At 43.8% G+C, this 20492-nt stretch overlaps 4 protein-coding genes across 6 annotated transcripts; 3 read left to right on the forward strand and 1 right to left on the reverse strand.

Annotated features, from left to right (window-relative positions):
- The first annotated feature begins 1391 nt into the window (after positions 1-1391).
- Positions 1392-11896, forward strand: LOC100841671 (clathrin heavy chain 1). The gene is made up of 30 exons (XM_003576326.4): positions 1392-1548; positions 1710-1914; positions 2767-2855; positions 2964-3042; positions 3153-3280; positions 3562-3660; positions 3743-3851; positions 4130-4209; positions 4284-4511; positions 4600-4665; positions 5178-5294; positions 5793-5990; positions 6085-6201; positions 6296-6355; positions 6476-6562; positions 6664-6747; positions 6835-6969; positions 7047-7109; positions 7233-7337; positions 7439-7551; positions 7637-7889; positions 7976-8112; positions 8191-8469; positions 8571-9573; positions 9689-10174; positions 10283-10453; positions 10542-10727; positions 10921-11043; positions 11127-11237; positions 11327-11896. Exons 1-30 carry the CDS (start codon positions 1501-1503, stop codon positions 11492-11494), a joined length of 5127 nt encoding a protein of 1708 aa, XP_003576374.1. The 5' UTR covers positions 1392-1500; the 3' UTR covers positions 11495-11896.
- On the reverse strand, positions 11791-12903 carry LOC100823001 (probable calcium-binding protein CML25/26). The gene has a single exon (XM_003577859.4). It carries the CDS (start codon positions 12750-12752, stop codon positions 12324-12326), a length of 429 nt encoding a protein of 142 aa, XP_003577907.1. The 5' UTR covers positions 12753-12903; the 3' UTR covers positions 11791-12323.
- Positions 12904-16095: 3192 nt separating this feature from the next.
- Positions 16096-18243, forward strand: LOC100823312 (pentatricopeptide repeat-containing protein At3g06430, chloroplastic). Its single transcript, XM_003577860.4, has 2 exons — positions 16096-16591; positions 16691-18243. The coding sequence occupies exons 1-2, from the start codon at positions 16163-16165 to the stop codon at positions 17798-17800; spliced, it is 1539 nt and encodes a 512-aa protein (XP_003577908.1). The 5' UTR covers positions 16096-16162; the 3' UTR covers positions 17801-18243.
- A 147-nt stretch (positions 18244-18390) lies between these two features.
- LOC100823621 (THO complex subunit 4A) lies at positions 18391-20285 on the forward strand. Of its 3 annotated transcripts, none has more exons than XM_010239688.3 (5): positions 18391-18754; positions 18826-18939; positions 19357-19425; positions 19528-19718; positions 19853-20285. In XM_010239688.3, exons 1-5 carry the CDS (start codon positions 18566-18568, stop codon positions 19923-19925), a joined length of 636 nt encoding a protein of 211 aa, XP_010237990.1. In that variant the 5' UTR covers positions 18391-18565; the 3' UTR covers positions 19926-20285. The 3 variants fall into 3 exon arrangements, with proteins under 3 accessions (XP_010237990.1, XP_010237992.1, XP_010237991.1); XM_010239690.3 differs by having other exon boundaries at positions 19865-20285; XM_010239689.3 differs by having other exon boundaries at positions 18391-18748.
- Positions 20286-20492: the final 207 nt, after the last annotated feature.

The raw sequence follows: 20492 nt of genomic DNA on the forward strand, positions 1-20492 counted from the left end.
TTTCAAAATCATAGAAACGGAATAAGGCCTCAAAACATTGGTGCATTTCTCAACACCATAACCATCAGGCAAACCATAACAACAATTTTGGAATTCTGATAACTGTGAAAATGCACAATTGGTTACTTAACTTCCGTTGAGTAGTTTAGTACTCGAACTCTCAGAATACCCTTCTAAATCGCCTAACTTATTAATACAATCTCTATACGGGTAATGTCACCGAAATACGTAGAGTTATACTATATTAGACCATATAGGACATAGAAGGGCATTTTGAGAGTTTAACAACCACAAATTGATCACCGGTCAACAAGAGTTAGATGATTAGTGGTGCATTTCACTCCTTCCAAAAATCTTCTTACGTTACTCTACTGAGTAGCTGGCCAAAAAGTTACCTTGAACTTCGGTCATTTTTTATGCCTCATCATTAAGGAAAATAATCCTAATGAGCCTGGTAAAAAGTTTTGTGAGATTTGCTAGCTTCGATGATTCGTCACAATGAGACAATTTTCATGTTCCAAGAAAGATAGAGTAAACTGCAATGACAATACATTAACTTGTAATGTGGGCTCACTTTACTTCATCAACTTGCAAAATCTTGATTTGGGACCCTAAAAGTGTATTTTTTAGCTTGCAATTAGCCAAGTGTCCCAAATTAGCGACCATGCCAAATGATTTAGCACGGGTGGCAATGAAGAGGTTCAAAAAGGATGTACTTGTACGTTTAAAAAAAAACCTTCGGTTACAAAACAAACTGACCACGACTCATACAACCACCACCGTATGTAAATAAATCCCCAATTGAGTCTCCCCGAATTACGAAATATCTAGCAAATTCGTTCATGGTTGATGTCTATCCCAAGCATGGAAGACATGGCTGGAACCATCAGGTTACAGAAACGAGAAACCGCAAGATGATTGCAATTTTTTTTACGGTATCCATGATTTCTCAAACTCACACGCACCTCATGCGAAGGAAAATGGCGCGAAAAGGCTTTAAAAAAAAACCTTTCGAGCCTCTCCTATGCCACATCAGCTCTCCATATGTACAAGTCGTCCAATTTGGTCATGAAATTATATCCATTGGACCAAGGCGAGACGAAGACACAAGTTGATTTAGGATCCTCAATGAAGTTTTTGTGAGCTGGTGGACTAAAGTAAACGCACTATACAAAAATCACTCTTGTGGATATTCATATGTTTATATCTACATAAACTTGGTCAGTTTAATTTACGACATAGTTAGACCATCTTATAAAAAGGAACAGAGAGAATACCAGTATTTACTCCAACTTCCAGAAACCGAACCAAGTAAAGAAATATGGAGATGCTGGAGGACCGATGTGCGAAAAGACAAGACACAACTGCTTACTAGTACCAGTACTCTTTAAAATCCTCCATCTTCTCGCCCCCGTCGTTGGTTCCTTCATCAGATCCGATCTCTCTCCGCCGTCTTCCTCAGCCGGAGCTCTCTCTCTCTCGCCACCGCCGTCTGCCGCCATGGCGGCGGCCGCCAACGCCCCCATCGCCATGCGCGAGGCGCTCACGGTAACCATCCATCCATCCATCACACTCCCCGCACCACATCCATCCACCACTCTCTCGGAAGCCAGATCAGATCTCGGAGGAGAGGTTGCAAGCTAGGGCATGCCGGTCGGCTGACCGAAAGAAAGACTGATGAGTGTGCTTTGTTGCTTGGTTGATTGCAGCTGACGAGCCTGGGGATCGCGCCGCAGTTCGTCACCTTCACGCACGTCACCATGGAGTCGGACCGCTACATCTGCGTGCGCGAGACCTCGCCGCAGAACAGCGTCGTCATCGTCGACATGGCCATGCCCAGCCAGCCGCTCCGCAGGCCCATCACCGCCGATTCCGCCCTCATGAACCCCAACACCAGGATCCTCGCCCTCAAAGGTACCGCACCTACTGGAGTAACTACTAGATCTCGCCCCCGGGATCTCATTCTTCACCGGTCGTGTGGGGGATCTGGAGCAGCTTGGCTGGGCTGGGCGGCGATCTCCACTTCTGTCTCCTTGTTATTAATCTAGTAATGTGCACGTGAGTCACCATACGGGCTAATGGATTTGCGTAGCTGGGATGGGATCAAGTTTTAGCTTGGGATCTGGTTGTTTTCGCGTGGCAATGCAATGGCTTGATCACTGGTCTTGTGAAAGTTGCGAGCATTAGGAATAATAGTTTGTCAGTGTCATGTTGAAGTTGTAGATACACCCATTCCTATAATGTGCACAAGACAGAGAGGTAGGTACGACGATCAATAGATGCAATCTAGAATTTCCAGGAATGCCTTTCCCATTTGCGCTGCCTAGCTAGTTGACTGGATATACCCGTTTGATGTGATAACGTGGTCATGGTGTTTTACCATGTTGTTTTACCATGTAACACGCTGGATCCTGACAGCTACAATGCAACTAAGTTGATAGCACAGCAGCATCAAACTGTTCTCTCATAATCGGAATTATTCAAACTTAAGTAGTTAAGTTGAAATGACTGGTTTATACATCTGCAGCATAGTGTCTCACTGATATATACTCCCTCCTTCCCATATTAAGTGACTCAAATTTGCCCAAATATGGATGTATCTAGACCTAAAAATCATCTAGATACATGTAATAGGAAGTCGCTTAATATGGGACGGAGGGAGTAGTAGACTTTAGTCTAGAAAATCATGTATATCCAAATTTTGCTTCAGTATGTATATTATATGCATTTCCAAATAGCAATAATATTTTTTCACCAACTTTGCAGCCCAAATAGCTGGAACGACGCAGGATCACCTACAAATCTTCAATATTGAAGCTAAAACTAAAGTAAAGTCGCACCAGATGCCCGAGCAGGTAAAGGTTTTGAAGTCTGCTTAAGTATTGTGCACATTTTATTCAGATGATAATATACTACCTTACCTGAAGTATTATCTTACATAATCTTCTCTTCTACAATCACAGGTCGTGTTCTGGAAATGGATCACCCCCAAGTTGTTGGGTTTGGTAACACAGGCATCCGTTTATCACTGGTCAATTGAAGGTTACTCCTCTGACAAACCACATTTACTCTCTGCTCAAGTACTATTTTCATCTTTGCATAAATTGACTGCTTTATACAAAACCAAGATAATTCAATTTGTTGTAATACAGGGGATTCTGAACCCATCAAGATGTTCGATAGGACAGCTAATTTGGCTAATAATCAGATTATCAACTACCGATGTGATCCGGCGGAGAAGTGGCTGGTGCTTATTGGAATTGCACCTGGTGCTCCAGAGGTATGCTCGAAATGAACATTCTTAATAAGTATGACCCTACACTGTTGTTTTTAAAAGTGATCATGATGCAAAGACCAAATTTCCTTTTGTGTCCCCTTTCTGCTGTTTTTTTTTATTTCATTGTTCTGACCACTCTGGTGTATAAAGTTATAGAACATAATTTGCAAAACTCTAAGCAATCTACTATTACTGTAATGAGCTACCAGCAGTCTTATAGGCACTAGGTGGTACTTTCTTATGTGTAATTCTCATATTTATGACCTTTCTGTTTCACCTATCAGAGGCCACAGTTGGTGAAGGGGAATATGCAACTTTTTTCCGTAGATCAGCAGCGAAGCCAGGCACTTGAAGCCCATGCAGCATCTTTTGCAACATTTAAGGTACAACCCAGTGATTTTGTGCTGGTTAAATTATTGTTTCTCTTCTAGTACTTATCAACCATACATGGTGTTCCCTGTCCAGGTTCCTGGCAATGAGAACCCATCAACCCTCATTTGTTTTGCGTCGAAGTCAACTAATGCTGGACAGATTACTTCTAAGTTGCATGTTATAGAACTGGGTGCCCAGCCAGGTTTGCATTTAGAACCATCAAGTTTCATTTATGATACACTTTTTTTTGCATTTGAGTTTTTAGTAGAGCAAATTTGAGGTTAACCGCTATCATGTAAATGCGACAGAATACCTTTTATCCACTACACACTTGTCATTCAATGTAACTTCTGCAGCTTTCTTTTGTACAGTTTACCCAATATTTTCCTTGCTGACAAGTGGCTTGTGCTGTCATTAGAAGTAATTTTTTTTAAATTCATTCTCCTGTTCTTACTTTCATTGTCAAATCATTTATTGCAGGGAAACCTGGTTTTTCCAAGAAGCAAGCAGATCTCTTCTTCCCTCCAGATTTCCAGGACGATTTTCCTGTAGCCATGCAGGTATAGTTTAGGTCCCAAAGAAGTTTAGATACCACAGAATAGATCTAATTCCGTTTATCTTCTTTTGGTTACAGATCTCTCAAAAGTATGGCCTTATCTATGTAATTACGAAGCTTGGGCTTTTGTTTGTGTATGACTTGGAAACTGCTGCAGCAGTTTATAGAAACAGAATCAGCCCAGATCCTATATTCTTGACAGCAGAGTCTTCTACAACTGGTGGATTTTATGCCATCAACAGAAGAGGGCAGGTTTTACATGCCACAGTTAATGATGCAACTGTTGTGCCATTTGTCAGTGGCCAAGTACGGTGTCCTGCAGTTATTAAATTCCCTTGCTGATGCATATGCTAGATAATTCCGTTAAATTTCTAATACATTTTGTTGCATGCAGTTAAACAACCTTGAGCTAGCTGTGAATCTTGCTAAAAGAGCTAATCTTCCTGGGGCGGAGAACTTGGTAAGTTCTGTAACTTTGATTTCTTTGGATGGTATTTTTACATTTTCAGAACTTGCTACTCCGTAGGTTGGTATCTTTGCTTATATTTTTGCACAAATCTTTTGTACATGAGTTGAGTTAGTGAGTATTTCCTTGCTAGTTTGGTGATCTCTGTTCTAATTTCATCGTGGTCCATAAGAATGTATAGCCAACATTTTTATGCATTTTTTCTTCTCAATTTCCACTTATGTTCCTGCTGATTGAGCACTTATGGGTGGTGCTAATCATTTTTTGCGTCTATCTTGTTCTAGTGACCATTTTGTCTAAGTGGAACTGGAGCACCTAATGCTTCTGCTGTGGGTAATTTAGTCGCTCACAAACACCACATGTACCATTACCCTTGCAGTCATCTGAATGTTAATGCTATATTGGCTGTAGAATTTAATGATTCATTTGTTTTTTACATTTCTTCATCTCACTTTGATGTCTGGAAAGTGGAGACTAACAGTTACTTTAAATATTCTGAATTGCAGGTTGTGCAAAGATTCCAGGAACTGTTTTCGCAAACAAAATACAAGGAAGCGGCGGAGCTGGCTGCAGAATCTCCTCAGGGTCTTCTGCGAACCCCCGAGACTGTTGCGAAATTTCAGGTGCCTTTCTGGTCTTGTTGCCTATTTACCTCCTACTCTTCTCAGAGCTCTGTTCTTACCTTTATACTTTCTCAATGAGCCAGCCATTCTCATAGTTCCAAGTCTCCAACTGTGACTTATAGAGTGTGCTTTATATCTCACCATAGAGATCAGGCTGCTGTTACAAAATTTGTGCTAAAATGTAAAAAAAATAAAATTCACCGCTCCTTTTAAATTTAAGCTGATGAGTTCTGTTTACAATGGAAGAGCAACTTTTTGTTGTTAACCTGTTGTTCTTTACTTGATATCATGATTGGATAGGAGAGATAGATCACACAATATCACTTCATTATTTACACTTATGCAGCTAATCTGCTGAAAGCTTAAAGTATTAATACATAAGAGCAATGCAGTGAAAAATAAACTATGATTTGTACTTTTACTCTTGTTCAATTTACCGGCTTAAAATGTAGGTTCTGCTGCTCTTCTGACATCGCTGTTTGTGTGGCTCAAATGTAGAGTGTTCCTGTTCAAGCTGGGCAAACACCTCCACTCTTGCAGTACTTTGGCACATTACTAACTCGAGGGAAGCTCAATGCTTACGAGTCTCTGGAGTTATCTCGACTTGTTGTCAATCAGAACAAAAAGAATCTATTGGAAAATTGGTTGGCAGAAGACAAGTTGGAGTGCAGTGAAGAGCTTGGAGATCTTGTTAAGGTAATATGGCCGTTTCGCTGTGTTTGTTGATTGCACCGATTTTGTTGTGGTTCCACTGCATCTGGACTGTTTACTAATCGATGCTTTTGTGTAGACGGTAGATAATGACCTTGCATTGAAAATATACATCAAGGCTAGGGCAACCCCTAAAGTCGTTGCCGCTTTTGCTGAAAGGAGGGAGTTTGACAAGATCCTTATATACTCGAAGCAGGTATATTGCTTTTGTACTTTTGAATTCTTATTTTCACTAGTTAGTTTAAGTTATCTTCGATATTGACTGTGTTGCCTAAACTTTGCTGTTCCAGGTTGGATACACTCCGGATTACCTCTTCCTCCTCCAGACTATCCTACGTACAGATCCACAGGTAATATTTTTTAAAGAAAAACTGGGATGTGGTGAAACATTTGGTACTTGGTTGTGACCTGTGGGGTTCTTTGATCTTTATACGCCCTAGCTAACTGTATATCCTATATATCTTGACCAGGGAGCTGTCAACTTTGCTCTCATGATGTCACAAATGGAGGGTGGTTGCCCGTTAGATTATAATACTATAACTGATCTCTTCCTTCAGGTATCCTTTTTATTCATATCAATCCTTTGTTGGTTAGTAATTTTATATTTGCCATTGTTTAATTTGGAATTGTGTCTTGCTTATGCGTCTTTTGTTAACAGAGAAATATGATACGAGAGGCAACCGCCTTTCTGCTGGATGTTCTGAAACCAAACTTGGAAGAGCATGGTTTTCTTCAAACCAAGGTTAGCATTTTTTATTTGAATATGAACATTTACCCTGGACTTCTACCTCCTATATTACTCAGTAGCTTCTGTTTGGATTCATTTTAGGTTTTGGAGATCAACTTGGTGACTTACCCTAATGTTGCTGATGCCATCCTTGCTAACGGTATGTTCAGTCATTATGACCGTCCTCGCATTGCTCAGCTGTGTGAAAAGGCTGGCTTGTACTTGCGAGCTCTTCAGGTCTGTATCTGTTGCATGGTTTTGGTTGATCTATTCTCTTTGTTGCATAGCTTAACAAATCTTATATTGTTATACAGCACTATGCAGAGTTACCTGATATCAAACGTGTCATCGTGAATACCCACGCCATCGAGCCACAGGTTTGTTCTCTTCAGCTGTATTCAAAAAAGTTTGACTAAGGTCAAAATCTACAGGCCTTATATTTTGGGAAGGAGGGAGTATCAATCTATTATTGTGTGCTCATTAACACACTTCTTTCACAGGCACTCGTTGAGTTTTTTGGCACCCTTTCAAAGGAATGGGCACTAGAGTGCATGAAGGACCTTCTACTGGTCAATCTTAGAGGAAACCTTCAGATAGTTGTGCAGGTAAGTTTCTTCAGTTGCTGTTTAACTTTCTTTCTTGATGTTACTTTCTTATTTCGTTCTTATCGGTTCTAATCGTCACAAATCCTGCAACGAATCTGAAGGCTGCCAAAGAATACTCCGAGCAGCTAGGAGTCGATGCTTGCATTAAACTATTTGAGCAATTTAAATCTTATGAGGGCCTCTACTTCTTCTTGGGATCCTATTTGAGCTCCAGGTACTTATGCCAGATGTTGATATCTTTCAAACACTGTTTTCTCAGTGTAGCACACCTTAACATTATATTTCTTTACATGTAACAGTGAGGACCCAGATATCCACTTCAAGTACATAGAATCAGCTGCAAGGACTGGGCAGATCAAAGAAGTTGAGCGTGTGACCAGAGAGTCTAATTTCTATGACGCTGAGAAGACAAAGAACTTTCTGATGGAAGCAAAACTACCTGATGCTCGTCCACTGATTAATGTCTGTGACCGCTTTGGTTTTGTTCCAGATCTGACTCACTATCTGTACACAAATAACATGCTCCGGTATATTGAAGGCTATGTACAGAAGGTATGTAACTGTCTGAACGCTGTTATTTGAGTATCATTCTTCTGATAGGCTGACTACATAAATGGCTTCCTTTGTCTGGTTTGTAGGTGAACCCTGGAAATGCCCCGTTGGTTGTGGGGCAGCTGCTTGATGACGAGTGCCCTGAAGATTTCATAAAGGGTCTGATCCTATCTGTTCGCTCTCTCCTTCCTGTTGAGCCACTTGTCGACGAATGCGAGAAGAGGTTCGATTCGAGTTATTATCTCGTACACATGCATGCCTGCCATTTTTGTTGGTCTTATTTGTTTGATATCTGAATCAGGAACCGTCTTCGTCTGCTTACACAATTTTTGGAGCACTTGGTGAGCGAGGGTAGCCAAGATGTGCATGTCCATAATGCTCTTGGGAAAATTATCATCGATAGCAACAACAATCCAGAGCATTTCCTTACTACCAACCCATTTTATGACTCTCGTGTGGTGGGTAAATATTGTGAAAAGCGGGATCCCACGCTTGCTGTTGTTGCTTACAGGCGTGGACAGTGTGATGAGGAACTTATTAATGTTACCAACAAAAACTCACTGTTCAAGCTGCAAGCTAGGTATGTTTGTAGTTACCATCCTTGTGATGCCTTGTAATTGTTCTGAATCTTTATGTCTGTTGAGTCTTTCTCATATGTTCAAATCCCGTTTCCATTGTCAGGTACGTGGTTGAAAGAATGGATGGTGATCTGTGGGATAAAGTTCTACTGCCTGAAAATGAATACAGAAGGCAGTTCATTGACCAAGTGGTTTCTACTGCGTTGCCTGAAAGCAAGAGCCCTGAGCAAGTTTCTGCTGCTGTCAAGGCTTTCATGGAAGCTGACCTCCCGCATGAACTGATTGAACTTCTTGAAAAGATCGTTCTTCAGAATTCTGCATTCAGCGGAAACTTCAATCTTCAGAACCTGCTTATCTTGACAGCCATCAAGGCAGACCCATCCAGGGTCATGGACTATGTCAACAGACTAGACAACTTTGATGGCCCTGCCGTTGGAGAAGTAGCTGTTGAGGCACAACTGTATGAGGAGGCTTTCGCCATATTCAAGAAGTTCAACTTAAATGTGCAGGCTGTCAATGTTCTGTTAGATAACATCCGAAGCATAGAAAGAGCTGAAGAGTTTGCATTCCGTGTGGAGGAAGATGCTGTTTGGAGCCAGGTTGCTAAGGCCCAGTTGCGTGAAGGTTTAGTCAGCGAAGCAATTGAGTCCTTCATTCGTGCGGATGATGCAGCACATTTCCTTGATGTCATCCGTGCTGCTGAGGAAGCTGATGTATACCATGATTTGGTCAAGTACTTGCTTATGGTCAGGCAAAAGGCAAGGGAGCCCAAAGTTGATGGAGAACTCATCTTCGCATATGCTAAGATTGACAGGCTCAGTGACATCGAGGAGTTTATTCTTATGCCAAATGTTGCCAATCTCCAAAATGTTGGTGACCGTCTGTATGATGAAGAACTTTATGAAGCTGCAAAGATTATCTATGCCTTCATTTCGAACTGGGCTAAGCTGGCTGTCACCCTTGTCAAGCTGAAGCAGTTCCAAGGTGCCGTAGATGCTGCTCGCAAGGCTAACAGCGCTAAAACATGGAAAGAGGTTTGCTTTGCTTGCGTTGATGCTCAGGAGTTCCGTCTAGCACAAATATGTGGTCTCAATATTATTGTCCAGGTATGTAAATATTTGCCAGAACGTCCTTTTGAAGCAAAAACATTTACTCAATATGTGTTTTTAGTTCCCGAGGAACCTTCATCTATTCCTTTCTGATATGCCTTCTTTTGTTTAGGTTGATGACTTGGAAGAAGTGAGTGAATACTATCAGAACAGAGGATGTTTCGATGAACTTATATCTCTCATGGAGAGTGGTCTTGGACTAGAGCGTGCACACATGGGCATCTTCACAGAACTGGGAGTCCTTTATGCTAGATACCGCACTGGGAAACTCATGGAACACATCAAACTTTTCTCCACACGTCTCAACATTCCTAAGCTTATCCGTGCTTGTGATGAACAACAACACTGGAAAGAGCTTACTTATCTGTACATACAATATGATGAATTTGACAATGCCGCCACCACTATTATGAACCATTCTCCAGATGCATGGGATCATATGCAATTTAAGGATGTTGCTGTGAAAGTTGCAAATGTTGAGATATATTACAAGGCCGTGCACTTCTATTTGCAAGAGCACCCTGATCTCATCAATGATCTTCTCAACGTGCTTGCACTTCGCTTGGATCACACAAGAGTTGTAGACATAATGCGCAAGGTTTGCCTCTAAATCGATACTTGTTGTCGTATATGAAGGCCCTATGTTGGCATGTTAGTTCTATATTCTGTTCTAAAATTCTGAACTGTTTCCTTATTATTCACACAGGCGGGCCAGTTGCATCTTGTGAAACCATACATGGTTGCTGTTCAGAGCAACAATGTCTCTGCTGTCAACGAGGCTTTGAATGAACTTTATGTTGAAGAGGAGGACTACGAGAGACTCCGTGAATCAGTTGACATGCATGATAACTTTGATCAGATTGGTCTTGCCCAGAAGGTCAGAAAATTAGACGAATGTACATGCTTATTGAGTTGTTACTGTTTTGATTAATTATAATTAACTAGTGGCTGCAACTTTTGATCAGCTTGAGAAGCATGAATTGCTTGAGATGAGGAGGATTGCTGCTTATATTTACAAGAAAGCTGGCAGATGGAAGCAATCTATTGCCCTGTCGAAGAAAGACAACATGTACAAGGATTGCATGGAGACATGCTCGCAGTCTGGTGACCGTGAGCTGTCTGAGGATTTGCTTGTCTATTTCATCGAGCAGGTTTGTGCAAAATACATGCTGTTCATCCCGTGTCTGTAGGCAGCACACAAAACTAAGATTAGATAAATCCAAGAATATGACAATTCAACAAGCACAGAACTTGTCTGGCTTGTGTAGTTTTGGCAGCACCAGTTGTCTTTGCTTTTTGTCTTTGCATTTCTAATCAGTTACCATCTCTAATTGGGCGTTGCAGGGAAAGAAAGAATGTTTTGCTTCTTGCCTTTTCATTTGTTACGACTTGATTCGTGCGGATGTTGCTCTTGAGCTTGCGTGGACGAACAACATGTTGGACTTTGCTTTCCCCTACCTGCTACAGGTATCTTATTTACGGGTACATATGTTTGAAAATGTTCAATCACGTATCACTTTGCTCTAATATCGTCCTCACTATCTATGCAGTTCATCCGTGAGTACACAAGCAAGGTAGATGACTTGGTGAAGGACAGGATTGAATCACAGAAAGAAGAGAAAGCTAAAGAGCAAGAAGAGAAGGACGTCGTCGCTCAGCAGGTAACCTGAAGTGCTCTTCTTTTTCTAAAGCATCGATATTATTCATGCTTAAGGCAGCCAACATGACAAGTTCACACTTGATTACACAGAACATGTACGCTCAATTGCTTCCTCTCGCCTTGCCTGCTCCGCCTGGTATGGGCGGTCCACCTCCAATGGGGATGCCTCCAATGGGCGGGATGGGCATGCCGCCGATGGGCGGGATGGGTATGCCTCCGATGCCAGCATACGGGATGCCTCCGATGGGAAGCTACTGAGCTATCGTCACTGGCGGCTTTTGAAGAACATAGATGATGCCGATTGTTTTAGTTATTTACAGTGGTGAAGAGGATCCCTGATGAGTCATTCAAAGTTGTAGATTTTGGGCTATTGGTTGTTTAAATTTAACATTCTTTTGGTACCAGAGACAATTTTGGCGAGCAAGATGTGTAACCGAACTTGGTGGTTGCTAAATGTATTACGACCGGGTAGGATGAGGATGATTAGGCAGGGAGAGGTTGGGGAGAGTGGTGCCATATTTGTATAGGCTGTGTGATTACAAAGTTTGTAGACATTTTGCATGTACACTCTTGTCTGTCTGTCGTCAGTGTTGGTGTTGCCAGCCATGAACATAAACACTGCATGTATGTTATTACTATATATGTTTACGTTCCCATGTATCTTGTCTTGAATGAAGCTGTGTATTCTTGGCAGTGTGAGTAAAAAGGTCACAATTTCTTTGCGTGGAATGGACGGGACAATGATATATGAAGAGTTTCGTGGAAGTTACATTGATAAAATTGACCAGACTTGGCCCCCGTTCCATAGTAGTAGCGACTTTACAAGGACTTGATGTGGCTCAATGATGATCTCGCATGCATGCCTACACGAGGCACCATCAACACAGAAGATGGTCGTACTATGTTTACACGAGACGCTCAAATCAAGCGCCCTCCAGCACATCAACATGTACTCACTACAAGCAATGAATCAAATGTCCCCAAGAAATAAAATAAAACGAAGGAATGGAATGGATCAGCACACACAACACAAGCATGACGACTGCACATTAGAATTGCATTGACTAGAAATGCATTAGGATTCTCGCTAGGCCATCATCATCATGACGGCGAACTCGTGGAAGGAGAGCACGCCGTCGCCGTCCAGGTCGAAACGGCAGATCATCGCCCGGCACTCTTTCTCATCCAACCACTCGTTCTCCTGCAATACCTTCCCCAGCATCCTCCCCAGGCTACCCGGCGTGATCCTCCTCGACCCTTCATCAGCGTACATGGCGAACGCCTCCCTCAGGCACCGCTCTCGCTCTTGGTCTTCCTCGTCTTCCCCGGCGCCGGCCAGCAGGTCCGGGAGGTCCAGCAGCCCGTCGCCGTCGGCCGTCAGGAGCTCCTCGTTAGAGAGCACGTCGTCGTCGCCTAGCGTGGCCGCGACGCAGCGACGGAGCTCGGACGCCGACACCTTGCCGTCGCCGTCCTTGTCCAAGGCGGCCAACAGCGACACCATGGCACTAGTGCCCATATGTATGTATCTCGGTAATAATGTGTATATCGATCTTTGCTTGCTTGCTTTTTCCTAGATGTTGGAGCTCGATCTAGCTTAGCTTAGCTAGCTGATGAATTGGGATGGATATAGATGGAGTTGGATGGAGGATTTGATGATATGGAGCTAGCACAAGGAAGCTATATATATACATACATGTAAACATGCAGGGGATGAACTATGCAATGAGGCAATATTGTACTTCCTCCGTCCTTATTTATCTCCGGACGGAGGGATCAGTAGTAAGTTGGTTGGGATGATGCATGATAGATGCGCATAGCTAGCTAGGATGGAGTCAATGCGTCAGCAGCAACGAACGACAGCAGCTTATAGTTTCCGGCCGCGTCATTTAATCTGCCCGGCGGGGCACATGCGATATAACTTGTGCGAAATTGACACAAGTATAAACTAAATTTTCCGTGCTAGCTTGATTATACTTCTGTACGCGTATTGACAGCATGTAAATGCATGATCCATCACATGCTGGAAAGGTACATATGTACATACTTATCGTGCAAGTGTGCTGACCTTAAATATATACCAGTTTGTTATTGTTGAAGCATTGAAAACTTCTTTACAACCAAGTTGGTCAAATTCGCTAGCTCATGGCATGAAATTAGTATTCCCTCCGTTTCATAATTTTTGTCTTAAATTTGTCCAAAAATGGATGTATTGGTTCCTAAAAAGTGTCTAGATACATGTAATATTTTGACAAGAATTATGAAACGGCAGTACTGCTTATTAAGATTAATATTTTTTTTTGAGGAGAGGGCTACTTAAGATAAACATATAGGAGAGTATTTTCCCCTAAAAAAAATACAGGAGTATTTGCCATATCGATCACGTCTGTTGATGGATGGACACGATCGATCGAGATGGCAAAAATGAAGCCTGATGATGGGCAACGCGCGCACGGGCGTCAGTCAGCGGCCGGTCGATAGACTTGACGCCGACACCGTAGCATGCAGCCACAAGGTTGCTTTCTGACTTCATTATAACAAGAAACGAAATTAAGTAGATATATCATCAACTGCCTCAAAAGAAATTTACTTGCTTCTAGAATATTGTTTAATCAGTACTATACGTCGCCATCGTTCCTGTGGATGGTGATGTTAATGAATTTAATATGGTTACATATGTAACATGCTTATATAGTTGATGGTGTTGTCTTTTCTTCAGTTTTCTTTTTGCAGATTCCTTTTGTTTGATCCACGTATATTTGTTCTTAGAAAATCTGAGACACGGCAATTTATCAGGAATGAACAATCACGACATATATATTAATGGGATGGGTGCGGTTATATCTCAGTCTTCTGATTTTAAACAAATTATAAAAGGCGGCTTAAATCTCAGTTGATAGTATTAGAACCGTTGAATTAGCATTTGAACGTGATTCCTACTCTCTTCTCTCCATCGTTCATCCCTAATTTGAAAGCACGGTTCAGATCCAACTATGGAGCAATCAACTTGTTATAACTTACAAAAATAGTTAGATATAGCAAAGACCGATATACCTTTACAAACTTAACACCTATACATGTTGTAATGAAAAGCTAATCAAGTCAAGGACTTCAAATGGCGCGAGTCTTTCTCATTCCTTGCATGATGTCGTTATTTCCGTGTCCTTTCTGCAAATTAAGAGAGATCATTTTCCATGTGCTGAACTCATGTGAGACTCATCATAAATCTCACATGGATGCATCTCATGAACATGACAGGTAGGTAGCTAGGTCGTTCGTTGAGTCTATCTTATAAATCTACGTCGTTGTATACACAAACTAATCATAAGAATTTTCTCCTACGAAATGAAGGGTAAATTTCTCAATCTCTTCATCTTCAGAACTCTTTCATGCATGTGTGCATGCATGTGTAGGCCGGGTTGACCAAGATACCCAACAATTTAATTTACACGTGTGGATGGATCATTTTACACGTGTCAAAGAAAATTAACAACCGATCGGCAACAAATGTTATGTACCCGGCCTGCATATATAGATTTGGGTCGCCTCTATTGTGAGCAACCAGGAGTTACTTAAAGACTGAATTTGTCAGAACATGAAGAATTTATATATCAAAAGGCGACGCACAATTAGCCCCTCGATCGACAGAAGCTAACTAGTGGGGATGCAGTACTCCCTCCCGCTAGTGATTTTGTACAACTTTATACTCTCTCCGTCTCAAATTAACTAATGTGGACAGTGGTGGACCCAAGTTTTCAAAATTGGGTGGAAAAAAACAGTGTATTTCAACATTGGGTGTGGGCGTGGGGCAATACACTGCAATTCTATTATTTTTCCTAGTTTTTTACATTTTTTTACTTATGATAAAAGAATTTCCAAATTTATTGGTTGGGGCAGACCCCATCCAATCACCCGGCTGGGTTTGCCCGGGATGTGGAATAATTTAAAAAGAGAAAAGTTTGTTTTCAACCCTGTGCTCGTTGTCGTTGACGAAGTTCGAGATGAATCCTGACTTCTTAATCCCTAAAATCGGAACCCTAACCTTGTTAATCCCGGTCAATTACGATCTTAAAACTGTTTGGCACACTGGGAAAAGGATGATCCTAGTCGGGATTTCTACTTTAAACCCTGATCTTTTAGGCAAAGTCTGAATCGGACCCTAATCTATTAATCTTTCGATTTCGAACCCTAACCCAACCGATCCTGATTAATTAAGGCATTTATTCCTAGAAAACTTGTTTGGTGGAATGGTCTCGCTGATGTAGCGTCAGGATCGCGAAGTAACCACCACTCATCTTTGTCTTATAAGGAGTTGCGGTTGTGGTCTTTGACATTGCGGAACTATGGCATGACCAGCCCATGGGGTCATCAAAGTTATTCGATCTGCACAACATGATCTTCTGATGACGGCGAGAGATTTCCGTCACATTGTACACTGACGTCGAAAATTGTCTTCACATGTGCTATACAAGTCGAGAACGTGCCAAACTCTTTAAAACCGACAAACTCGATAAGGCCATCATCAAAGACGCAAATTACGAGAATTTGTAAGCCTACTCATCAATCACGAAACCATGTTAGCGAAAACGATCCACCAAACACGATTTCTAGGATTGAGGGTCTTAATTAATCGGGATCAGTAAGGTCAGGGTTCGAAATTTAGGAATTTAAAGGTTAGGGTCTACGAAGTCAGGGTTTAAAATGGACTTTTCTCATTTAGAATATATACAAATCCACGTCACTTCATTTGAGACGGAGTGAGTACTAAATCTATTAAAGTAATTCCGGTCAGAAATAAAAAGGAAATTATTTTCAAAGGGAAGGAGTTTTTGTTTCGTCGCTAGTCTTCTTTGGAATTATCTTATATAAGCTGCTCCTCTATCTTCTTCCCAGTCTCTCAGCGCCTTCTTCCCTGCCGATTCGTCCCCCATGGCGCTCGCCGCCGCTAACGCCACCTTCCGCCCTCGCCTCGTCAGCGCCTCTGCCGCCGCCGACACCTCCGACACCCACACCCGCCGCCGCCACTGGAAGGCCGGCGAGTTCCCCTTCCCCACCACCTCCCCTTCCTCCTCCGGCCGGAGACCCCGGCCGACCACCACGAAGGAGCGCCCGCCTCCGCCGTCCAAGGGCAAGAAGGAAGACCCAATCCCATCCCCACAGGGGAGAGGCCAGAGGCACTGGAAGGCGGGGGAGTTCCCGGAATCCCAATCCGGGGGCAGCCGGTCCCGCTCTCGCACCCCCATCAAGAACATCCGGAAGCGGCAGGACGCCCGCTCCGACGCCAAGGCCTGGGCCCCCACCGTCACCGAGGCCCTCTCCGACCGCATCGCCGCCAAGAACTGGCCGGAGGCGCTCCAGGTAACAATCCCCAATTCCACTACCCTACCCTAGCCTCCTTGCTTGAAATCTGAAAGAATTTGAGAAGAGATCCCCTTGTGTTGTGTGTATGTACTGTAGGTGTTCGAGATGCTCAAGGAGCAGCCCTTCTACTACCCGAAAGAGGGCACCTACATGAAGCTCCTGCTGCTGCTGGGCAGGTCCGGCCAGCCTGCTCTGGCGCACCGCCTCTTCGCCGATATGCAGCAGCAAGGGTGCCAGCCGACACCGGAGCTCTACACGGCACTCATCGCCGCCTACTGCCGCAGCGGCCTCCTGGACGACGCGCTCCGGCTGCTCGGTGACATGAAGGCCGCGCCGCTCTGCCAGCCCGATGTCTACACCTACAGCACCCTCATCAAGGCCTTGGTCGACGCCTCGAGGTTTGACCTCGTCGACGCCATGTACAAAGAGATGGCCGAACGCGGCGTCGCGCCCAACACAGTCACGCAGAACATTGTTCTCAGTGGGTACGGCAGGGCCGGGAGGATGGACGACATGGAGAAGCTGCTCTCTGCTATGCTCGACAGCACGGCTAGTAAGCCGGATGTCTGGACCATGAACATCATCCTCAGCCTGTTTGGGAACAGTGGACAGGTTGATCTCATGGAGAAGTGGTATGAGAAGTTCCGAGGCTACGGGATCGAGCCCGAGACCCGGACGCTCAACATTCTCATTGGTGCTTACGGGAAGAAGCGGATGTATGACAAAATGTCTGCGGTGATGGAGTTCATGCGCAAGCTAGCGTTCCCGTGGACGACCTCCACATACAACAATGTGATCGAAGCATTTGCCGAGGCCGGCGACGAGAAGAACATGGAGCAAACATTTAACCAGATGCGCTCCGAGGGGATGAAGCCGGACACCAAGACCTTCTGTTGTCTCATAAACGGGTTTAGCAAAGCAGGCCTTTTCCATAAGGTGGTGGGCATGGTAAAGCTTGCTGAGAGGCTCGATGTACCAGCAAATACGTCTTTTCACAACTCTGTTCTCGCGGCATGCGCGAGAGCAGGGGATCTGGTGGAAATGGAGAGGGTCTTTAGGCACATGAAGCATGTTCAGTGCGCTCCAGATGCCACAACATATTCTATCTTGGTGGAAGCTTATCGGAAGGAAGGAATGACTGACAAGGTGTATGATCTGCAACAGGAGAACCCGAGCCTGGTTTCGACTGAGCTTGTCATGGTGTAACTGACCCCATTTACTTGATTATGATGTTGAGTTCATCTAACTGGTATGATGAAAAAGAAAACCGTTTTTGTTCATCCGTGTCTGGAATTCATAATAATGCTGTAAAGCTAATTATCTACTGCCCAGAATTGTTTCATGATACTATAAACCTGGGATCCATTTAAGATAATAGACCTGATGAAGCCTCAAGAGATACAGTTAGTCAGTTGCAAGGATGGGTGCTACAAATGTCTCCTGGCCGGCTACAAACATCATCAGTTCAATTGTTCAAATGCAGGTGCTTCTAGCATAAACAAAGCTTGTGTAAAATCTATTTCTAGCTGCATTTGAACCTGATGAAGACAGACTGCAGCCCAGAATCTTGCTGGAGGAACTGAAGGTTTAGATATCACTGTAATGTACTGATTGAAGTGTGGTCAACACTCGATAAGTATGATCTGAAAGCCGTACCTTTTATAGAACAGAAGCTACTGATTTGCAGTAGATTGAAGTTTTGTCTATGTGTGACTACTCAAGTCATTATGGTAGTCTGTCTGCACGTTACAAGATATTACTGTATTATTTATTTATATTTTTTTTGAGAACACAGTATTATCAATTTCTGGGCCTGGACACAAAAGCGTGAAGCCCAGTCCACAAAAGCCTGAAGCCCAGCCCATACTAGGCAAGGCAGGCAGCTTAAGCCCAACCCAAAAGCTCTATTGCAATCGCTGTCGTCGTCTCCACTGCTTCTCCGCCGCCGCCGTCCTCCTCGAGAAGAAGGGAATGGCGGGCTCCCTGGACATGTCCCTCGACGATCTCATCACCAAGAACAAGCCCCACCTCCGGCGTGGCCGCGCCCGCCGCAACCATGAAGGGCGAGGAGGCCCCACGCGCTCAGCCCGCCGCTTCCACTCCCGTGCCGCCGCCGCGCCCTACCACCACCGCCAGCTCAACTTCCACCAACAGGTACAGGTAAAGGCCAATTCATCCTCCTCCACCGAGATTCTGGACTGGAGCTCACCCTCGTCTTCTTGCCTTTGTAGGCGCCGCCGGCTTACGGATTCGTCGCCCGGCCGATGGCCATGGTGGAGGAGGACGCCCCCACCAGGCTCTACATCTCCAACCTCGACTACAACGTCTCCAATGAGGACATCAAGGTCGATCCTGCTACATTGTACTATCATCTCTGTTCTTCTATACATATATAATCCCTACAGGAAAAACAAGAGCATTTATAATTCCTCTTCTTGTCTCGACTCGATCGCCATTACCTTCAACTCATGGGATTTCTGTCAACTTGTAGTATTACATATTCAGCATCCACAGTTTCATCCTAATCAACCAAAAAAGACTCTACTTTTAACATCTTGCATTCATATCGCTGCTCATATAATAATAATCATCATGGACTGGTTGTTGCTGCTTATGGAAAGGAAGTTCCGATTCTTTCTCCCACTTTACTTTATCTAGCTCGATTGTTATAGCTACCGATATTCAAAGCGTGGCGTGGATAATTATTCATCCATCCACCTCCTTGTCTAAAGTTGCTCTATAATGTGTGTGGTGTTGCTCAGGATCTCTTTTCAGAGCTGGGTGAGGTCATGCGCTACTCCATTAACTACGACAAGAGTGGAAGATCAAAGGTTTTGCATCATCTCCACACTTTCCTTTTGGGTTCACCTTCCGCAAATTTTTGTTCTGCTGCTCATTACCGACCGCTACCGGGGACTACTCCATTTTGGCAGGGAACTGCAGAGGTGGTGTTTTCAACAAGGTCGGCTGCTCGAGCTGCTGTTAACAAGTATAACAATGTGCACCTTGATGGCAAGCCTATGAAAATCGAGGTCGTCGGGACAAACATTGAGGCACCAGCAGCACCTGCCATCTTTGCTTTCGCCGCACCACCCGCTGGAAACTTCAGTTTCCCTCCCAAAAGGTCAGTAGTAGCATCCACATTACTAGTGCATGTGAAGATTATGGGCAAGCGACAGAATGTGGTAGTGAATTTTTGCCTGTGTCAATTCCAGCCTTATCTATTATTAATTTTGCGCAAGTGACAGAATGTGGTAGTGAAATTTGCAGTGGAGCTGGAAGGGGCGGCGGCCGAGGATGGCCTCGCCGCAGAGGTGGGCGCGGCCATTAGCGTGGGAGGGGGGAGCGTGGCGGCAACCCAGAAGTTTCCGTGGAAGATCTAGACGCTGACTTGGACAAGTACCACCACTCGGCTGCTGCAATGCAGATCAGCTAGCCAGAATGCGATGATGCTTAATTTAAGGGTTGTTACTATTATGTTATCCAGGTGTGGGCAGAAGAAGGTTAATTAGCACCTCCAATATGAATTTGCAATGCAATATGCAACCCCATCGAATCGATGGATCCATGGTCATTGGGTGGTGTAGTTGAGAAGATGTATGATGCATGTTTATGTGCTAATATTGTAGTAGCAGTTGCTAGAGTGAGTGCTGAGTTGAGATGGTATTTTTCTGATGATGTTGTAGTCTCAGTTCCACTCTACATGTTTCTACTGAGTTGAGGTTGCGTGGGTCGGTGCGTATGGTTTTGAAAAGCCGTATCAGTTGCACGCCTGAAATGTTATTGAAGGCAGGGGTCGATGATCTGACAAGGAAAACAAATCAGGCATCAAGTTCCCAAAAAAAATATTACATGCTCAATCAACATTGGAAGTCGGCTCTACAGGCCTCAGGTTCGA

Source organism: Brachypodium distachyon, chromosome 4 (genome assembly GCF_000005505.3).
Source record: "Brachypodium distachyon strain Bd21 chromosome 4, Brachypodium_distachyon_v3.0, whole genome shotgun sequence".
NCBI lineage: Eukaryota > Viridiplantae > Streptophyta > Magnoliopsida > Poales > Poaceae > Brachypodium > Brachypodium distachyon.